Genomic DNA, 21,986 nt, shown 5'->3' with positions numbered 1-21,986 from the left:
GAAAGCAAAGGAAAGAATTTGTAGAGCAAAGCAAATAGCGCTACAAATTTATGGAACTGAAGTAAAATGCAACCATTCAGTCTTCCATACCCAAAGGTAAAATTGAAGCAACAGACGGAAAATGTTAGTGAACGAGTGTGGAACAAAATAAAGTGATGTGAACAAAACCGCGGCAAATGGTGCAACAATTAAGTTCCCTATTTTTTATGTTGTGTTGAAATCGTAATTTAATGATTATTACGTGTAGTGGCACAGAGCGATTTGAAGAATGTTAGTTAACTAATTTCTACAGGCTTCGTACGAACTGAATATAATCAAGAAAGAAATTCAAGAATATCGAATAATATACGATGTGCTGTGTAAGCTATTTACGCTGTTGGAACAAAGTCATCTCGATAAGGCGTGGTGATGAGGAGATGATTGTGTGTTAGGGTGCTGGTGAGCTATAGCCAACTTCAAATTAAATAAAAAAAAAGTTTATATGAATTCGAAAGAATGACGTTTAAAATTACACAACTTAACCACACTGTATTATTTTTGCAAACGAATATGCTTGTTAATTCTTTTTAGTGTGGTTAATCGAGTATATAATGTGAGTTTTATGTTGTTTAAATGAATTTGTTTTACTCAAATGCTTGTGAATTTGAAAAATAATATAAATATATATATTGAAAATTGTTAAAAATTAATTATTCGTGCCGTGCGTATTTATACCTTTATAAAATTTTATGCTGTGAAAATATCACTCTATGTAAATAATGTAATAGCTCTCACCGTAGTCAAGTAAATTGAAACGAAAGTTAACCAAACTCATGCAAATATGAACTCGTTAAATTGGAATTTCATTTGATATTCATAATTGCGAGTTTATACCGTCAATTTCAAGAAAGCGGCAGATGTTGATAGTGATAGTAAAAGTTGTTGCAATAGCGAAGTGTATAGCAAAACAGGAAAGATAGAACAACAACAAAGTGTCTCAATAAGGTGTCAATTCAAAGTGAAAACAAAACAAGATGACGTCGACTGCAGCGACGACGCCAGTGTGGAAGGAGGCGAATAGCAAACATGCTTTCGGGATTGGTAAGTTTATATTAGAAAATTTGTTATAAATAAATATAGTAAAAATAGAAAAACTTGCAACACGATTTTATTGCTTTAATGTAATATTAATAACAATTATGGTGTTGACAAATCCACAAAAAAATCTGCCCAAAGAGATTCTTACTAATCAAAATTTTATATATGTATGTATGTATATGTACATATGTTGCTGATTTCACACGAAATCATCACAAAAACGCTAATGCTATCCACACAATGCGATTTAGTAACGCACTGTGCATGTACTTAACTCTCCTCTATGCTTCAGTAACACTCCTTCTGTCAATTATTATTCGGGGTACATGTTTGAATTTCTAAAACAATCTAAAATTTACATACATACATAGCTTTTATACAATTTACAATAGTAAACAAGTTTTTCTTCAAATCCGCATACCCACACCTAGTATTCCTCACTTAAAGATCTCAACTTAATTTGTCCTTTCAAAAAATTTCTTAGTAGGTACCATGGACGACCATTAGTGTTTCTATTTACCTACCACTTTTCCTCTTCCATTATCTTGTTCACCTTTCTTTTGTTGTGTATCATGCGGGCACCTTAGGTCATTCGTTTATTTTTAATGTTTTGTCTGGCGTGTAGAGTTCTTCACAGCTACAAGCCAAAGTGCAATTAGAAGTCTAAAGGACGGTAGCGGCAATTGACCTCCTGCTGAGCAACTTGTTACATAGCATCATCGACGTGTAAGCACGCACAGCAAATAATGCACACATATTACCACGATACACATAGTCAGAATGTGCGCGCATTTTCCACATTTCATTATTGCTGGTCGTCCAAAATTTTGTACACACACTCCACATACTTACATATATATTTATGTGTATGGGATTTGCCACGCTGGAAAATACTGGTCGCACTTGGAAAAGTGGAGCACGTTTCGTGTTTCAATATTCTCGTACTTGAAAAATTTAAAAAATAAGCATGCCAGGCGTTGCTGATCGGTATATTTTATGGTGGCCGGCCGCTAATGTGCACCTACATACATATGTACGTAAGTATTGCCTATGTGGAATTTCAGTAGCTCGTCATCGAGTGTAATATGGATTTTAATTTGCTTCAGATGACTCGCAACATATTGTATACTCTACATTTTTGTATGTTTGTATGCACATCCCGTGTACTTGTGTGGTATGTACATACGTGCATATTTATGAATGCTCGTGTAGTTACCTATCTGCTACAGGTACATCGTCAAATATATTCAACGCTCTTGCCTCTGAAACACAAACTGGCCTGCACTTGAATAAGAAACAACTATCAAGTAACATACGGACTTCTCTGTTCTAGAATAGCTGTCGCACCGAGCGTAATAGCTGTGGCAGTGACCATGAAACTCGATTTAATTATCTATTTATCTGAGGTTTCAAATAATATGTGTATGTTTGTATATATGTAAATATGTATATCTGTAATTGCAATTCGCGTTGCATAGCTACAGCCTGTGGCACTCATGTTCTCTGCGTAATCTTTTATAATCTGCTAGTTTATCGAAATGTCATAATTTAGCTGATTGAATTCTGCTAATTGAATTTCATAGTGTTGACTCTCTGATTGACCTTTGATTGAATGACATTGAACGATTTCAACATACAGTATAATATTTACGTTGTAATGTATGAATAAGTAATGTTTGTTATTATAGATAAAAATACAACATAGAATAGCTTATATTGATTTTTTAAGTAGGAATGAGTTATTATACACATGTACATATGTGTGTACATTCGTTTGATTATACTGACACTTGCATTACGTATGTATGTATATTACGCAACATATAGGATTATTATTAATCAAATGCTAAAAATAATGTAATATTATTTCTTATCTTCGGAGATATTTAAAAGTAAAATGGTTTTTTAGGGTCTCGAACGTTTCTGATTGGGTATTACAAAGATCGTTGCAATCTTGACATAGCCTGTTGAGGGTATAAATATTTACATACTAATTATATTCTTGCTTGTTTTCGCAATAAGACCTAGCCACGGTCTATGTGTATACAAACTAGATATCTACATAGCCCTATCAGTCACTTGGGCACTAGTATCTTCGAACACCATAAATAAAATTCATACGACTAAATATCTTAATCCCCACATCTATCTTTGATTGTATGACAATAAGTTAAATAATTGGTGGTATGTAAACATATACATATGCATTATAACAATACCACTGGCCTATATTTACAAAAAATTCACTACATATCTATGCACAATCTATAAAAAAAAAGTTGTATAACACAAATCATACTAACTCCAATGGAAATTAATCGCATACAACTCAAAACTGGCGGTTCCACTTCGACGCTTTCGACGAACAATTCAATATTCAGCTAGTGCCAAGCGCCTGACGCCCAACAGCCAGTCTCTAAGTACGTAAATAAGCACGTAATGCCGTCATAACAAGCCAACTTGCAATGAAAAATGAAAATTATAAAACTAAAAACAAAAGATAATTTAACAAAAGTAGAAAATATTTGGTCAAAAAGTAACAATTATTCTCATAGTACGCGTTACTTGAAAGAAAAACTTATAATTGGCATGAGGCGTTTCTCACCTCAAGCCTCGCCAGCCACAAACTTAGTTATACATATACAATTTTATGTATTATGTATTTATGTATATACGCTGTTGTTTATGGCTAATATCTACGGTTGAGCTGTCCGCGCGTTGCTGATATTCATACTACTTATAGCGACACGGTATCTCGGTTATCGTCACGTTATTTCTTAGTTTTTTTTCAACAGCTTTTTGCCTTTATCTTTTGCCTGTTTTTCTTAATATTTTTCACTACTCATACGGCCGTCTTTACAATTGCGTTTTTTGTTTTTAATTTGTTTTTTGTATTATGTGCATAAACTCTAACGCAATATGTCTGTATATAATTTTTTCTTATTCCTTATTTCTTTGCTTGTCTTCCATCTCGTGAAATTCTCACTTTGCTATCGCTCATTTTTTCGTTTACTGTTTTTTTATTCCAATTATATTCGATAATTATTCATTATTAGCAATATATGTATGTACATATGTATATGTACGTTTTATTACGCTGTACTGTGTTGCTTGCCGTAATTTGTGTCATTCATATCGTGTGTATGTGTTTGTTTGTAGGAGTTTGCAAGCATTCGCACCCACATCATCTTATTCAATCATTTAGCCATATTACTGTTTTATTGTTATTATTTTTTAATTAAATCAATTATTCATATTCCATAACATTCCAAATTCTAGTTATGGCTTTTGCTTTTCTTTACTTTTGGTATTTACAAGGGTGAAAATAAATATCGGTTCATTTGTTCACATCAAAAACATTGTCGTTTTCTAAAATATTTCAAAAATGTTTATTTTTGGAATCTGATCCGGTAAACTAAAATTTAAAACTCAATCAATGATTTCTGTTACACTTTGTGTTGTATGGAATAAACATGTTCCAACTTGTTTACTTCTCAAGGCAAACAAAAACTAAACGGCAATTGCTCAAAAAAAAAATTACAACTATGTTGGTTCAAAACGAACGGTGAATTTTAATTAATATTTTTTGTCAAAAAAATCAATTAATTGAAAAAAAAGTTGTAAAATATCATACAGAAGGAATCATTTTGCATTGTATTGAATGTATTGTGTAAACATGTTCCATCTTGTTTACTTCACAAGGCAAACAAAAACTTATTGGTAATTACAAAAAAAAATAAAAAATGACAACTATGTTGGTTCAAAACAAACGCTGAATTTTAATCAATATTTTGTCCGAAAGTTATTAAATTTGCTATAATAAAAAAAAAATTAATAATTATATCAGTAAGTTTTGTAAACTAGTGTAGAAGTCTTTGAAAATGATAAAAAAAAAAGAAATTAATAGTGGGATGAATTTCAATGGAACAGGAACAGAAGATAAAATTACAAACATTAAAAGAAAAATAACTTACGGACGATCGGAGATCGGGAAAAGAAAGAAGAGGCCGTGGTTGTTTTTTTTAAAGGTAAAAATGGTTTATCTCTGTTATTATTATTATTGAATTATTTTTTATTTAATAATCGTAATTTTTAACGAAACGAAATAAGAACAAATTTTGAAATATTATTTTAACTTAATGTTTTATGTAAAATAATTAATGTACATACATATATAAATAAATATTGAAAAGTTATAATAAAATGTATGGAATAGCAACCGCTATTTAATTCTATTAATTTAATTTTTTTTATTATTTTTTTTTGTAAATTTCTTATTAAGAATCTGTTTGATTATTAAAATAACTAAATTTCATGAAAACACAATGAGAATGATTCATGATTTAACTAAATAAATAAAAAAAACAAATAAAATCAAATTAACATATTTTTTTTTATTTTTATGAAAAAATGTTATGTATAATATATGAACTGCAAAAACTAAAATATAGTATTTTATCATTTTCCAAAATTTTGCATATAACTTCTGAAATTATTTTCCAAAAAACTATAAATTTTATTAAATTACCAAAATGGCTTAATTTACACATTTATTTGATTTTGTTTATATAATCACAATGCTGAAAATAACTTCAAAAACTTTTCCACCTAAATCCTCTTTCCACAAATGCATAAAAACCGCTCTTTGAATTTCACTTCTGGCTGCTTGTTTACGTATTTAACTCGAACTCGCTATGTGGCCGGGTGAATGCCACCTCTCGCCGCCTCATGCCAAAACCGCGCGTTCCATACTGGAAGTGAAGTACCCGAATTCGTATAAATATGGAGTAAGTATCCACATTTATTGGAGCTCAACAGCACTTCACCAGCGAAGACACCGCAATCAGCTCTTCCTTTATATACATTTACAATAAATATTTCATTTTATAATTTATTTCTTGTTTTTCCAAAGTTCTTTGCGTTTTTCCCAACACCAACTCATCTACTTACATATAATTGCCGCACATCTGTGCCTGTGCCGGAGGGTGTTTAAAAATAAGCTCCCTATGCTTTGCCAACGTAGTCGCTTCCTTTAACTTTTAATCTCTCTTGTTGTTGCTTTTGTTTTTTTTTTATATACACATTGCATTTGCTTTACTGTTGACTTTGCCGCCGCTTGAGCCCACTTGCATGTGCATTGGCCTACACTTCACCTGCCTGCCTGCCGGTTGTGGCTGTGTTGGTGGCGCTGCAATTGGTTTGCTCTTGCAAGAGTCTGCTCGTCAGCGCCGGCGAGGGCAAATGTGAACACATTGGTTGGGTGCTGCTGCTGTTGCATGCTGGTTGGCGCAACACGTGAGTCAATTGTGTTTGTGTAGAGCCCTAGTTGTTTGCCTTTAGTCTTAGCGTATTGGGGCGCACTTGATTTCTTGATTCTTTGTTTCATTATTTACCCTGGCACTAGTGCGTTTAATGCTGTCTGTATGCTCCTCTAATGAATTCTTAGTTTTGTGAGTGGATAATTTGGCTCTGTATTTGCTCACAGGAGCAAGGATAAGCGTAAAAATTGGGCTAATCGCGAAGTGGAGTTTTGTTCAACATTTTAATTAATTGCAGTTTTTTTGTGTAATTATTAAGAGTGTAAAGTTTAATTAAAGTTATTATTTTCGTTTGGTATTTTGAAAAATAATTTATTAGACACCTCTAAGAAAGTCTCTTCAGGTATAAGCTCTTGATTGTGAGGCTTATTTCTTGCTCAATGGGTATGTCGCATTTTTGACGAAGAGCAACCTAGAGGTTCAAGAGCTGACATTTCATACCGTTAGACTTTTTCCTGTGGCGTTAAGTAAAGTCTGAAGTCTATGCGGACAATCTCGTTCCGATTCAGGTTTTGGAACAAAACCTCACGCATGTCATTCGCCAGTTACTAGTGGAAATGCTCGAACGAGTCATCGAAAAATCGACTCAAAGTATGGACCATCTGAGACCTAACCACGGCCAACATTCGAAAGAGATAATCTTCAAAATATAAATGACAAAAAATGTTCTTTCGAATGATAATAAACATTCCCCCTTAAATTTGAAGTTTCTGTATTTTTTCTTTAAAAAAGTAGGAAACCACGAAATAGATCACCCTTTATTGCATATGGCTACCATACGAACTGAGCAATCAAGTAATTTTGGGATTGTTTTTTTTTTTTTGTGTATTTTTGAAGGGTATATTTCACTCTAGTGCAACCGAAGTTAACGTTTTGTCTTGTTTCATTTATATTTTTGTTTTTTTTTTTGTAATAATTTTTATGTAAACTAAGTTTACTTATGGTTTTTATTATTGTTTTGTATTATTATTTTTCTGCATAAATATTTTATTTGCCTTTAATTGTAGTATTTTTTTTTTAATTTTTGAAGTGTTTTTCTTTTTTTGGATTTAAATTTTTTTTTGATATGCATTTACTTTCTAAAAATCAACGAATCCTTAAATGTAAGCAAAACTACATACTACATATGTATGTATGTATGTACATATTCATATGCCTCTTTCAATTCCACCCTCATTTATTTGCTTGCTATTTAAAAACTCAAAAGCGTGATAAATACTTATGTACATACTTGTAGTACTTATGTATATGTATACATATGTTTACATACAAACATAGTGTTTCTGAAATGCTTTCAACATGTTTGAAGTCCAATAAAGGCTGACTTAAATGGAAAATTTACAAAATAATGCAAAAATGCGGCCAACACTTAAATATGCCAACGCATATCAATGGCCTTAAGCTTTAAGTACATAATATACATACATTTATATAAATAAATATCTGAATATATACATATGTATGTGTAAATATTTCTTTTATAATCTCACACAAGTAGCTAAAATATGTCACCACTTGTGGTGCGTTTAACCCTACAACAACGCTTTGTTGCACTTGCTTCGAGTGGAAGGACAAAAATATTCATACACACATACACGCATATTTGTTTGTGTGATTGTGCCTATATTTCAGTACTTTGTATAACTTCTAGCATGCTCTCATCACAGAATTGACGGTCCATTAACACAATTAAGCAAGAATTCTGTGACTGAATGATCAAATGAAGAAACGAAGAAACTGTCGCCGCGACTCGCACTTTTCACCCCATAACCGTTGAATGGCAATTAAGTGGATATGCATACGAACATGCCCTGCAGGAAATGCTAATGGCATTTAGTCGCTGGTATTCACATAGAACCGTGGTTTTTTTTATCAAAATCAATTTATTTTATTGAAAATAGTCTCCTTCTGCTTCAATACAGCTTTTGGCACGGTCCAAAAGCATGTCGAACGAGTGTTTTAGCTCGTTGGCCGGTATGGCCGCCAGTATGTCAGTGCAAGCCTTTTGAATGGTCCCTACGTCTGCATAAAGCTTTCCTTTCATGGGCAAATGCATTTTTCCGAAAAGGAAGAAGTCGCACGGTGCCATATCAGATGAATACGGAGAGTTAATGGTTAAAATGTGATTTTTGGTCAAATAATCGGTCACAAGCGGCGATCGATGAGAGCAATTTTTGGTCGTCAGTCAATTTGTGCGGAACAAACCTTGCACAAACCTTTCGTAAGCCCAAATATTCGGTCAAAATGCGATAAATCGATATTTTGGCGATGTTCAATTCCATAAGTTTCAATGATGATTTCGACTGATTTTTGATTTTTTCACGCTCAGTTTCGATGGACGAATGGATGGAATTTTGATTGGCCCACATATTGATCGTCATTTATGTCCTCACGACCAATTTGAAAACGTTGAAACCACTCGTGCACTCTGCTACGGGATAGGCAATCGCCATAAACTTGTTTCAACAATTGAAACGTTTCGGTAAAAGTTTTACCAATTTTAAAACAAAATTTAATGTTGGCTCTTTGTTCGAAGCTCATTTTCGCACCGATAACTCAAACATACTGACAATTAAAACACAATAACTTCACTTTAAATCCAGCAGTCACGCACCAGTCGACATATAGATAGCGCCACCAGGGGCGCTAGATTCAAAAAGTCCTGTTTACTTTGGAACGCACCTTGTATATATGCGAAACTTTGCACACGTTCTTTTCTTCCCAAGAAGCTGCTCGGAACCGCTGATATCGAACAATAGCGTATAGCTACCATACAAACTGAACGATAAAACTGAGGTTTTGTATGAAGCTGAATTTGACATGGATTCGATAATATCGAAAGCATCGGTACAAGCTCTGAACAATTTGTTCGGACCAATGTATATTTTTAGCTATTAGCAATGAACCTGAAAATAATATTTTTTTGCTTTTGTAATTAAAAAAAATTTTTATGAATTATGCGAGACCATGTTACCGGAATCATAAGAAAACAATATTTTTAAATAAAAAAGTAGTTTTTTGCTTATTGATTTAAGTTGAGATTACCAAAACTAGAATTTGTTTAGCTTTAGTAATTTTAATATAGATTTTCTTGCCATCCTCCCTCTTTTTATTTGAGAAAAAATACTGTCCCGCTAAATATGCCCTAATTCCGTATTCCAAAAGGTTGTACATATACTGCTCCGAGCAAAAAGTAGAGACTTTTTAATTTGAATTCCGGGAGAAAATTGTCGAATTATTATTGTATAGGTCCAAGACGGCCATCAACATCAACTGATGATCAAAGATCATTTGGGCCTAAGAAAAGTGAAAGCACGACTGGTTCCAAAAACACTCAATTTTTTTAAAAACACCGTCGCGTTAACGTCTTTGAAACAATGCTTTCCGACTATCACGATGTCATGAAACATACATACATACATATTAGTACTGGCTAGTCTTGGATCTATGCTTAGGACCCGGAAAGACGGCAGAATATCATGGCAAAAGTGAGCCGAAGCAAAAAAAACACTTCAAATGAGGACAAAAACCAAGCTTATGTTGCCAGTTTTCTTAAATTATTCAGGTGTGGTGCACTCCAAACCCCTTCCGACCGGTCAAACTGTCAACAAGGAGTACTATTTACGTATTATGCGCCATTTACGCGAAGCTATTCGTAAAAAGAGGCCGAGATTATTGGATCAATTCGATTTTATTCCGGAATTCGGATACCTTTTCTTACTAGTGTGGTGTTTCATCACAGGGTGTTCTGTAATAACTACATGTACTCTCGATACCCATATACATATGTACATATATACATACATATATTTATCAGTACAAACAACTTTTTGTATCTAAATCTTTTCTTTGATTGCTTTCTGGCAATGATTACTCACTCCACTATATTGGAAAAAACTAATATACTCGTACACATAACTCCCCCACTTTTGCTGCATGCGCCTCGACCATTGCTGATTAAGCGAATTGAAATTCAATCGACGAAAGCAATCGACATCAACGCTACGATGGGCTTACTGCACTTTGGCATCGATTGCATGCTCGGCTCCAGTTTATATTATATGTATGTATGTGTGTGTAAGTACCTAAGCAAAGTATCTGAAGCATATCTGAAGATACTTATGTATGCACATAAATACATGCGTTGATTAGACTGATCGGCAATGATTGAAAGCCTGGGCGTGGCAGGGCGGTGTGTGCAAGCTGTTTAACTTGATTTTCAATTTTCCTATTGCCAATTGCGGCCTTAACAATGGAACAGCAAATGACACACATATACATACATACATGCACACACGTATACATACACAAGTGTACTGTAATTTACAGCTTAATTGCCCGTTGCCGTCAGGGGACAATTGAGTGTCAGCCGCAATCAGACTGCTATTCCGTTACTCCGCTATCACTAGGATTTACTGCTACTTTGCTGCTTACATTTGTGCACTTATTTATTAGTATTTGTTGTTGTTGGTATTTTAGTTGGCGCTTGTGTGTATAATTAAATAAATAAATGTATATTTTTAATATCGTGCGCATTATTTTGGCCTCAATTAATCGCCTGCCCCGCCACCACGCTACCCTCCCCTCCTCATCCCACCGCCGTGGTGCGCAGCTGTACGCGGATGTCGTACGCCATCCACACGCTTAGAAATGTTGAAACGCTCTGGCCGCCGAGCTTATCGTGGCGACGCCCTCCTTCTTTATCGCCTTCCGATGGCACTTTTGGTTGCTCAAACGCTTAAGCCGCCACCGCAGTCGAAGCCAAAGCTCGGCTTGCAATGTCGTCGCATTGAAATCGTAAAATAATGAAGCTATGAAATTTCTTTATTGTGAAAGATGGAAAGCGGGATGGGGTGCGAGTGACGGGCGGAGCGTGATTACCAGTTGCCTAACTGACAGACCGAGTGATTGTGAGCGCGGGGCGTGTAGCCAGCGGGTGACTTTGGGAGTTTATTTTTTCAGCTAAACCTTCTAATGCAATGTGCGTCATTAAAAATCTATTTAATTTTATTTGTTTCGTTTGATTTTTTGTTTTTCTTCATTTAATGCCCATAAGTTATTTCCTCCATTTCAAGCAAAGTGTTAGTTTTATTTCTCTTTTATTGCTTTCCCGATATGGCAAAATGTTGCTAGATAAAAAATATATTGTATATACATACATACCAAAGTATATACATACCTATACCCTCCAGTCCCATAAAGTTGTTGTATTAAACACTTTTTTATGTATTAAGGCGGCTCTAACTCACAGCGACATTTTTGCTTCATTTGTTAGACATTTTTCTCAAACGGTAAAATTTAGTCTCGATTTAAGTTAACTAGTTTTATCAGAAAAAAAAATCCTGAGACTTCCTCCAAAAATATACCGTCACGTACTGCTAACCTTTTACCGTTATCCGATATTTGTTAGGCATTTTACGATCTTTGCTTTCGTGCATTACTGTTTTACTCGCATTCAGTGTGATAAAAGTTCTTATTCTTCGCTTTTTAACCCTAATTGACATTTGAAGAACATGTGCGTTTGTGTGTGTAAGTGTGTTTGCATGTCGCTTCGGCAATAAATTGAATGCTTTGCTCTTTAAACTCACTTCCGTTAGACGTATGCACAACGTATTTGAGCAATAACGTAATCTGTCACCAAGGAAAACACATTTTGACAAAATATGACCCACATCAAGTTTCAAAATTAAGTGCGACAAAATGCACGGCTCGGTTGTTGTGTGTATTTTGACATAAACAAATTATTTCTTATTGTATTATGTTACATAATAACTCGGCAGACGCTATTATATTAATATAAAAAGTATGTGGGCGGGGACATTTGAAAGCGGGCGGTTGCTAAAATGCTTTTTCATAAATCTTTCGCTTTATATAATCTTTTCTAAGGATTTTTTTTGCTTCTAGGAGAACAAACAATGCAAAAAGGCTTATTGTAAGTGTTTGACTTGTAAGACCAAATGATGACGAAACTATGCATACAATTTTATCTTACCCCTGGTGTGGGATTAAAATTGATAGACACGTCATCTAGTGAGAAATATTTCATTGTTATATTATTTAATATTCTTAATATGTATCCCCGCAAAACTAATACGGCTGTGTAAACTGACGTTGAGCAGCACCAAAAGCTCCGTCAGGATCGGGAAGGACCTCTCCGAGCCGTTCGATACCAAACAAGGTTTCAGACAAGGCGACTCCCTATAGTGCGACTTCTTCAATCTATTGCTGGAGAAAATTATTCGAGCTGCAGAACTTAATCGAGCAGGTACAATCTTTTATAAGAGTGTACAGCTGCTGGCGTATGATATCATCGGCCTTAACACCCGCGCCGTTAGTTCTGCTTTCTCCAGACTGAACAAGGAAGCGACGCAAATGGGTCTGGTAGTGAACGAATGCGAGACGAAATATCTCCTAGCATCAAACTTCGCACTCCCGACTTTGCTCTCACGTCACTTTTGACAGTTATAACTTCGAAGTTGTAGATAATATCCTATATCTTGGAACCAGCATTAACACCAACAACAACGTCACCCTAGAAATCCAACGCGGAATAAATCTTTCCAACAGGTGCTACTTCGGACTAAGTAGGCAATTGAGCAGTAAAGTCCTCTCTCGACGAATAAAGACCAAACTCTATAAGTCACTCATTATTCCCGTCCTGTTATACGAGTATGGTGTAAAAGCATGGACGACGGCAACATCTGATGAGTCGGCGTTAAGAGTTTTCGAGAGAGAGGAGGAGAGGAGAAGATTTATAGTCCTTTGCGCATTGGCCACTGCGAATACCGTATTCGATGGAACGATGAGCTGTATATATATGTATGTATGTACATATAACGATATTGTCATAGTCCAGTGAATTAAAACACATCGCCTACGCCGGTCAGGTCATGTCGTCTTAATGGTCGAAAACTCTCCATCGCTGAAAGTATTCGACGCAGTAACCGCACCACAGCTGAAGATGAAGACCTCCACTCCGTTGGTGGATTGCAACTAAGTAATTTTAGTGCAGTTTAACCCGAAAAAAATCCTGGAATTTCCCCTCTTTTGTTCTGTACGAAATCTTATTCCGACTAGTGTATACGTATACATATATATTTATATTCTAGATTGGTCCGATATCGGCGATTTCGTCAAATTAGTATCTTCTTGGCGAGTACAAATTACAGGTCGATATCTCAAAAATTGAAGTCCTAGCACACGTACTCACAGATGGCTAGACAGGCAGGCACCCACGACTGAATCAACTCACACTCACTATCTATCAAGATAAATACAAAATAATTACTACCAATGCTCTATTGTGCCTTTCCAATATCACATATGGTCACAAAGGCCCAGCACTCTGAATAATTCAAAAAGCTTGCTAGGTGCGACTGTGATGTGTCCATGTAGCTGGAACCCAGGGCCTTGAGCCTACTTCTACAAATTGCTGGGTAATCTATAATCAGGTATTCTGGAGTTTCCCGTTCCATGGCGCAATACCGGCAATTTGCGCAGGAGACCATGCCCATGTTGGACAAGTGCTTTCTGAGCCCGCAGTACCCTGTACAGAGCAAGCAAACGGAATTTGCCTCGGGGGAGGTTGACCATATCTCTAAACCTTGCAAGGTTGTCACCTTCCAGTAGTAAGCGTGGCACTATCTATCAAACTAAGAGTATTAACTGAACAGGTTGGCGAATTATGAGATACTTATGTATGTATGTCTCCCATATAACATATTGTTGAGATATTCATTATTATTTATAATCATTCGATCGATCATTCATGAGATGTGGACAGTTTTTCTTAAATATTTTTTTTTGGTTACAATATCACAGTTTTATTCTACATAAAATAAATTTTAAACCGTATTGGACTTTATCTTCTTCTGTATAGTCATATGTAGGTTCGTATTTCGCTCGACTATAGAGTGATCGTTTGCAATTCATCATCAGTCCATCGTTCATACATACATATGTACATATTCATGTATGCATGTATTTCCTTCGTATGTTGAATATGATGACTAATCACAAGTATTAACTGCAATAAAAATGTGGGTATTCAAAAATACAACAAAAAGTAACACTACATTCTCGTACATAAATAACTGTGCCGCCGATAAAATATTATAACTCAGCAAGCGGCTATCAAAGCCGAGGCAGCATAAAAAGCTCTCGAATCATTCGTTTTTAACGAAAATGCGTAGTATTTTGCACCTTTAGTTTTGTTTTAATAAACAGTTATAAACAAATAAATTGTGTATACTACATTTCTGTATATTGCTAAATATACACCTGTTAGCAAAAACCGTTTTATTTAGACGGCTTGCACCCGGTAGCTAAATAAATAAAAACAAAAGTAAACTTTTTTGCTAAACAAAAAACAGAGAGACACATGTAGATGTACATATGTATGTATGTATGCATGTAAATACGCGTATCGTAACTCTAACTGACTTGTGACTTTGGAATGCCTTGAAATTCACTCAAATGATGTAAACATGTATCGGCTTTCCAGCTCGTATAACAGCGCTCGCTAGCTATCCAAGTCATTCGGCGGCTGCTCAGATGATGACGAATCATATGCATCTTATGACTACTCTTGTTTATGGCGGTGTGTGCGTGTATATGTGTTTGCATAATATTTAGTGTTTGTTGTTTGCATTTTTATCTCAAGTTTTTGCTTTATTTCGTTTACTTTTTTTTTAATATTTTTTATAAAAGTTATTATGTTTTTGTCTATGGCGTATTTCTTTGTTAACAAATATATAGTTATATGTATTTGTTGCCATGTACATATGTATGTATATATACCTATATGCTTTTTATATCAGTAGTTTTTCTTTTTATTTATTTTTTCTTAGCTCGTCATTGTTAACTGCCAGATTGAAGTTGCATTTGGCATATAAATACATACGTGCAAATGTATGAATGTTTGTATGTAAGCATGTGTGTGTAAATGTGTATTGTATGTATGTATTGTATGCATATAGTATATAGTATGTGGACATGCAGCAGGCACGCGCATTGCATATCTACGCGACATTTGGAGGCACGTGTTTTATTTGGTGTCCACAAGGTAGTCACGCATGCGCACAGTGTGTTTGTGTTGGCACATTAAGGTAATCGACAAAGTAAAAATTTAAAATTTTTTGAAGTAAAGTGAAATGAATAACATAATAATAACAAACATTAAAGGAAAAATAAATTTACATGCGATCTATGATCGGCTTAAATGAAGAAGTGTTTGAATTTTTAAAGGTTAAGGATGGTTTATCTCGATTTTCAGCAAAACTACAAGTCCTACGGAAAAAAGTTATATGGTAATATTATAGATAATAAAAGGTTCTATAACTTTTGGATATCGACTTTTTTCACATAACCTCAAAATATACCTATGAAAAAAATTCAAATAATCTAAGTTTTCGATTTTTTTATTTTTACCTTGTGCAAAGCATTTGTTTCTTCCACGAATTTTGGTGTAAACTTGACCTCTTATGCCACAAACACGCCGTTTATTTTTATTTCAAATATTAAAGTTGAAACTTTACCTGGGCCAATTTAGACATTTGCGTCTATCTGTCTTCATATACGCGAACTAGTCTTTAAGTTTTTGAGATGTCGTTCTAAAATCTTGCACACAGCCTGTTCTCCTCAAAAAGATATTTATTTAACTGCCGATATGGAGCAATTTCTACATATGTACATACATATATCTGTCATACAAACGGACTGATCAAAATAAAGTCTTTATATGGAAAAATTTTAATTTGACAGGATATCTTCACGAAATCTGACATAGATTATTGTCCGAGAGAGTGCTACAATCTCCGAACAAATTGTTCTGATTGATCATTTGTTTCCGGGTCGTAAGCATAGATCGAAGACTTATCGCCAATAATAATACATCATACGTTTCATGACAACCTGATAGTCCAAAAGCATTCGCGGCAACGACGCTGTTACGAAAAAAACTTAGTAAATTTGGAACCAATCGTCCTTTTACTTTTCTTAGACCCAAAAGATCTTTCAAAATGGTTTTCATTGATCTTTTCGATATTGCAACGATGTCAGTAAGATCTCTGACTGTTAATCGTCGATCCTCGAGCGAAATTTAAATTAAAAATTCTTACTCAGAGTAGTAGATCTTAATTTTATGCACGTTTGAAATTAAATACATTTCTTTAAGATTTACTTTTAATGCTTTTTGGCTGCTCGCTCTGGCGCAGTGTTCGGCAACAACAAATACTGCTTCCAAGGTAAAAGCTAATGTGAAAGTATGCAGTAGCGAACACATAAAGACACATACGTGCGACTGAATGTTCATACATATACGTATGTATGTTTATATATTTATTTTGCTTCATTTTTGCCAGAGCGTGCTACTCCAGCATGTTGGGTGATATAAGCTGTCGTATTTGCATTTGTCAGCACTTGAGTGAATGCAAACTCAATGCTGAGGTACAGAGGAATACATATGTACATACATACACACACACACTCATAAACTGTCGCTTGAGATTTGTGGCGCTTTTTATTTACAAATCCGTGCTACTTTTTGATTTTTGTAAGTTTTTGTGCGAGTCACACACTCCCAAACACAGGAAGCTGCGGTAATTTCTTCCGCAAATTATTCATTGTGCCACGCTTTTCATTCAAAGCTAATGTTTTTTGATAAAATACCGGCAAAAGCAACAAAATTTTATGTGGGTGCAGATTTTCATGTTGTTGTCACCGTTGTTTTTGTTGTTTTAAGTATTTTTGTCACATCAGTTGGGTCTCTTGTAGACGCTTTTGTTGCAGTTGTTGTGGCTTATGTTAATATATTTGTAGGCGAAATGCTTGTGAATTGCTATGTTTTATGTTTGCGGGTTAGTATAAGTACATATGTATGTATAGTATGTATGTATAAAAAAAATGTGTGTACTATGTGTTTATGCTTCAAGTGCCGTCCCTTTTGTTTTACGATTTGTTTGCCATTTCTGCATAATTGCTCATAAAGCAAGCTTCCTTTGCACACACACACTCACTCACACATACATAATTTCCACTTCTTCCGCCATTCGCTGGTATCTCCTGTTGCATTTCCGTTGCTGCTGTCAGCGCACTCGCTTTTGACTTCAATTTTGTGGCATTGAATTTTACATTTCCCATACTTATGAATTCATAAAGGGAAATTTAGTGCGCCGCCATTCAGCCATGACCGTCAGCCTAAACGCTTAACGAGTGTGCATTTATGTCTGTATGTATATTTGTATGTGTTGCGCCGCACCTTCCTTTGCTTACCTGCACACTTCGCAGCCACACTTGAAGAGTGAATGTAAGTGTGTACTTCAGTGTGTGTGCGTTGAGTATGTGCTTCTGTTTGCTGCCTGTCGCTCAGCGCCTTCAACGTCATTACTTATGACTTCCGGCCGCTAGGCAGTCGCGTCAGCTAGTGACTATGTGAAATTTCTAAGTTCGCCACTAAAAATCTGCTTTATATTCTAGGATCCTGCTACTTTTCGTGTGTTTTTTTTAGGTTGTTTCGATTTTGTTTTATTGTTTTTGTGAAAAATACATATGTGTGAAGGCAAACTGCGCACAGTCTATTTACACGGCAGTTTAAAGGCTAGTTGTTGTTGCGTAGTTTGTTGTTACTTTGTTCGGCTAATTTGCATACATTCACCTGTGGCGCAGACGTCACTTTTGTTCCCCTCTCTGCAATAACTTGCCATGCAGACCGTAAATTTCTATTCTAATTTAAATATTTATTATAAGTTTTTGTTTTCACGGCTGATTGCCCACTTACTCACTTAGTTATGCAAATAGAAACACACATGAACACCTTTGTATGTAAGTATGTATGTAAGTATGTTTGATTGTATGTTAATATGTATGTATGTATGTATGATTGTATGTTAATACGTATGTAAGTATGTTTCTTGGTTAATACGTTTTTACGTAAGTTTGTATGTGTGCATATAGCTTTTCGATCGGCGTCTTTGGCGCAACCGTATCACGGTGTTGCTTTGGTGGGTGAGTCATTTCACTGCGTTGGTGATTCCAAGAAATTGATTGAGCATTTTTTGTTGTTGTTATTTAGTATTCTTCAAGTTTATGTATATCTCAGCTGTGGATTGTGTTGCTTGCTGTGGGGTGTTTGCGTAAACGCTGCTGGAATTAGCGCCTGCTCAATTAATGTAATTTTCTTCTGTTCATATCTTGTAAATATGTTTATGTGTGTGTATGCATATTATTTAGATATATTTATGTGCTTTTAAATATTATTACTATATAAATACTGGAAATAATCGTATTTACGTACATATTCAGCACATAATTACATCTACACATGTAAATATGTAGAGCATTAGGGTGAGTCAAAAAAAATTAAACTTGAATTCATGGAGTAAATTAAAAAAAAATATATCCTTGCAAGGCGGATTTTTAGCTTAATTTTATAAGATGTCTCTGAAAATTCAAAATTTCCATGTATAAACACACACACAAATGAATCTATTCTCATTAAAAATGCCATAATTTTGGAACCGTTTCAGATACAATTTTTTGCGGGTTCCCTTAACGCATACGTTTTTCTAAAAATTCTACCTTCGGCGCAAATTTTTTTAGTTTTTTCAATACAAAAATTCGAATGTTTAAAAGCGTCTTCTTTATTGGTGTAGACATCGCTTACGCGCTTATAGCCGAGTTTACAATAACGCGCCAGTCGTTTCTTTTTTACCCAATTTGGCGCCAATTCTAACTCAACTTAGCTCATCGATTCGCCAAGCGGTACTCTTCAGCAAATCGAACAAACGGGGAGGATTTGTGGTGCAACCCTGCGCTAACAAGTCTTCTGGCCTATGCGCAATAGCATTATGATTCTTTCATACCGAAGAAATAGTTTTTTTTGCATTAAAAACCCTTAATTTTTGTTTCCTATGAAGAACTATTAGTTGATTTCAGGAAGAACAGAATTTTCTTTTTTCATTTGTTATTCGGCCCATTTAACCCATATTATCCCAGCGCTCCCATTTAAGGTGCACTTCTTTTTTGTTTCAGATTACGCAAATTTTATTCTGTGTTGGTAGAGGCTATAATTTATTTGGGTTCTTGACGTATGTCATTATCACCTAAAACTTGTTGAAAGTGATTATTGTTTCGGTTATCTCTCAGGAATTATTTAAACTCTGTGAATTTCAGCCATCATGAATTCCAGGAGAGGGTAAGTAAAAACTTTTTTTATACTTATAATTAATTTTACCGTTTTCGTTTTTTTTTTAAGTTTTAACTAGTCTATTAGTTAACATCATGAATTTGACGAAAATTTGCTTTTATGTGTTCATTTTACTAAGTTTTGTGTACCGCCCCATTTGAGGTGCGCTGGGAATAGGAGGCACCGTGGTTTTTGCTACGGGCCCTTGTACTCCCAGCTTCAGTAAACTATATTTAGAACTATTTTACCGTATTTTTATATGTTTTGTTATTTACAGGTTGAACGTTCACGAAATTATATCGGCATTAGAAGATGATCATAATATACTGTCTGCAGATATATTTATCACACCACCTGAAAACAATGACTTCAGCGATGAGACAGCGGAAGCGAAGAAGCGGGAGAAATAGGTAATCTTACGCGTCGGCAACTACTAGCAGAAGCTGAGGTGCGATGCCAGCTACCATCAGCAGATGGGGTCCTGGAAACCGTAGATGGAATTCCATTTATAAATCAGGATGAACAGGAACAACAGCCGTCCGCGTCTCAGTCAAATGAACCACCTGCAAAAAAATCTAAGACTATTGTCACGAGGAAGTGGAGACAAAAAGATATAGCTGCAAACCCTGAAAGGGAGTCGATGCAACCTGATTTCGTTTTAGATAAGGATAATCCATTAGATTTTTTTGAGATGTTTTTTGACGAAGAAGTTTTCGAGCTCCTGCGGTCTAGCACGGAACAAATGCAATTGCAAAAGGGACATGTCAATTTTCGAGTCACTGTTGAAGAAATTAAAAACTTTATCGGTATTTTGGCTTTTGTCAGGCTACAATAGCGCTTCACGCTATAGATTATACTGGGATCAAAGTATTGACACTCATCATCCAGGAGTTGCATCATGCATGACTCGTAATCGTTTTGAAGAGCTTTACGTTTTTTTCATGCATGCGATAACAACCGCCTACCTTCTGACGATAAGTTTGCAAAAGTAAGGCCACTGTGGAATCTTATGAATGAGAGATGGCTAAAGTTTTATCCCGGAGACAAACATTTGTCTATCGATGAGTCTTATGGTACCTTATTTTGGAAAACATGGCGCAAAACAACATATTCACGGTAAACCAATACGTTTTGGCTATAAGATTTGGTCACTGTGTACACGATTGGGTTATCTTATTTATGGAGAACCTTACCAAGGAGCTAAAAACAGGTAACACCAATCCAAATCTAGCGTTGGAGGCTCTGTAGTGACAAATTTGATTTCGAAACTGCCAAGTGATAACCACTACAGTTTCTATATTGATAATTTTTTCACTTCTTTACGTTTACTAGACGAAGTAAGTCAGATGGGTCATGTTATCACTGGTACATTACGTGCTAATAGAACAGAAGGTGCCCCGCTAAAAGACATCAAGGAGATGAAAAAGACATCACGGGGTTCGCACCACCAAATTACGGATTTATCATCCAACATGACTTTAGTGCGCTACAACGACAACAACATCGTAACTATTGCCTCAACGGAAAGCGGTGTTCATCCGATTGGTAAGGTGAAGAGATGGTGCGCGCAATAAAAGAGTAGACGTAGATCAACCGCATTGCTATCTATTATATAACAAATATATGGGCGGAGTCGATCGGACTCGACCAACATGTTGGAAAATATAGAATTTCAATAAGACTGAAGAGATGGTATTGGCAAATGATAATGTTCCCCATAAATGCCTGTGCTAATAATGCTTTTCAGTTATACCGAGTTTCACCAGCAGGCCAAGCTAAAGACGCTCATGATTTCTTGTCTTTTACAAGATACATTGTGCAGACTTATTTGGATACTTGGCAAACCTTCTACATCCATAGCAAAACGCATTGGAGGCAAGAAGACACCGTTAACTACGAAAAGTAAGCTGCCAGATTCGGTAAGGCTGGATGGGAAGGAACACTATATCATTAGAAACGAAACTCAAATTCGATGCCGCGAATGTCACAAGAATACGAAATTCAAATGCAGTAAATGTGGAGTTGGCCTCCATCAACATTGTTCTCAAGCTTTTCATACCATAAAGTAATTTTTTTTCTCTCATATATCAACTTTGATTTTTTAGCTTACGTTTATAATTGATCTTATATATTGTGATTTATCATAATTTTTGTGTACTTATTCTTTATTTACTAATAAAAACCATTCAAAATAATAACCGACTTCGCATACAAAACCCGAAGGCATATTTTCCCAGCGCCCCATTTAAGGTGCGGTCCTGAATTTCAGCCAGTATAGAAAATATTTTTGATAAAAGCTTATTTTCATGTTATTTAGAGCCTACTCACTAGATAGACATAGAAAAAAAAACATTTTTCTATGTAATATCACACCTTGGGATAATATGGGTTAAGATAATAAAACTGAT

General features: G+C 35.2%; 1 protein-coding gene across 7 annotated transcripts in view; it reads left to right on the top strand.

Annotated features, from left to right (window-relative positions):
- The first annotated feature begins 79 nt into the window (after positions 1-79).
- LOC105226419 (dedicator of cytokinesis protein 1) overlaps positions 80-21,986 on the top strand; it is a 66,591-nt gene continuing 44,684 nt past the window's right edge. For 2 of the 7 annotated variants that reach the window (XM_049448974.1, XM_049448975.1), the window contains exon 1: positions 80-1,080. In XM_049448974.1, the coding sequence (XP_049304931.1) occupies positions 1,014-1,080 (67 nt within the window). In that variant the 5' untranslated portion in view covers positions 80-1,013. The remainder of the gene's footprint in view (positions 1,081-21,986) is intronic. The other 5 variants (XM_049448972.1, XM_049448971.1, XM_049448970.1 and 2 more) reach the window with 5 other exon arrangements.

The sequence above is a fragment of the Bactrocera dorsalis genome, chromosome 2, assembly GCF_023373825.1.
Source record: "Bactrocera dorsalis isolate Fly_Bdor chromosome 2, ASM2337382v1, whole genome shotgun sequence".
Taxonomy (NCBI): Eukaryota; Metazoa; Arthropoda; class Insecta; order Diptera; family Tephritidae; genus Bactrocera; species Bactrocera dorsalis.
This window is presented reverse-complemented; position numbering and strand designations above follow the sequence as displayed.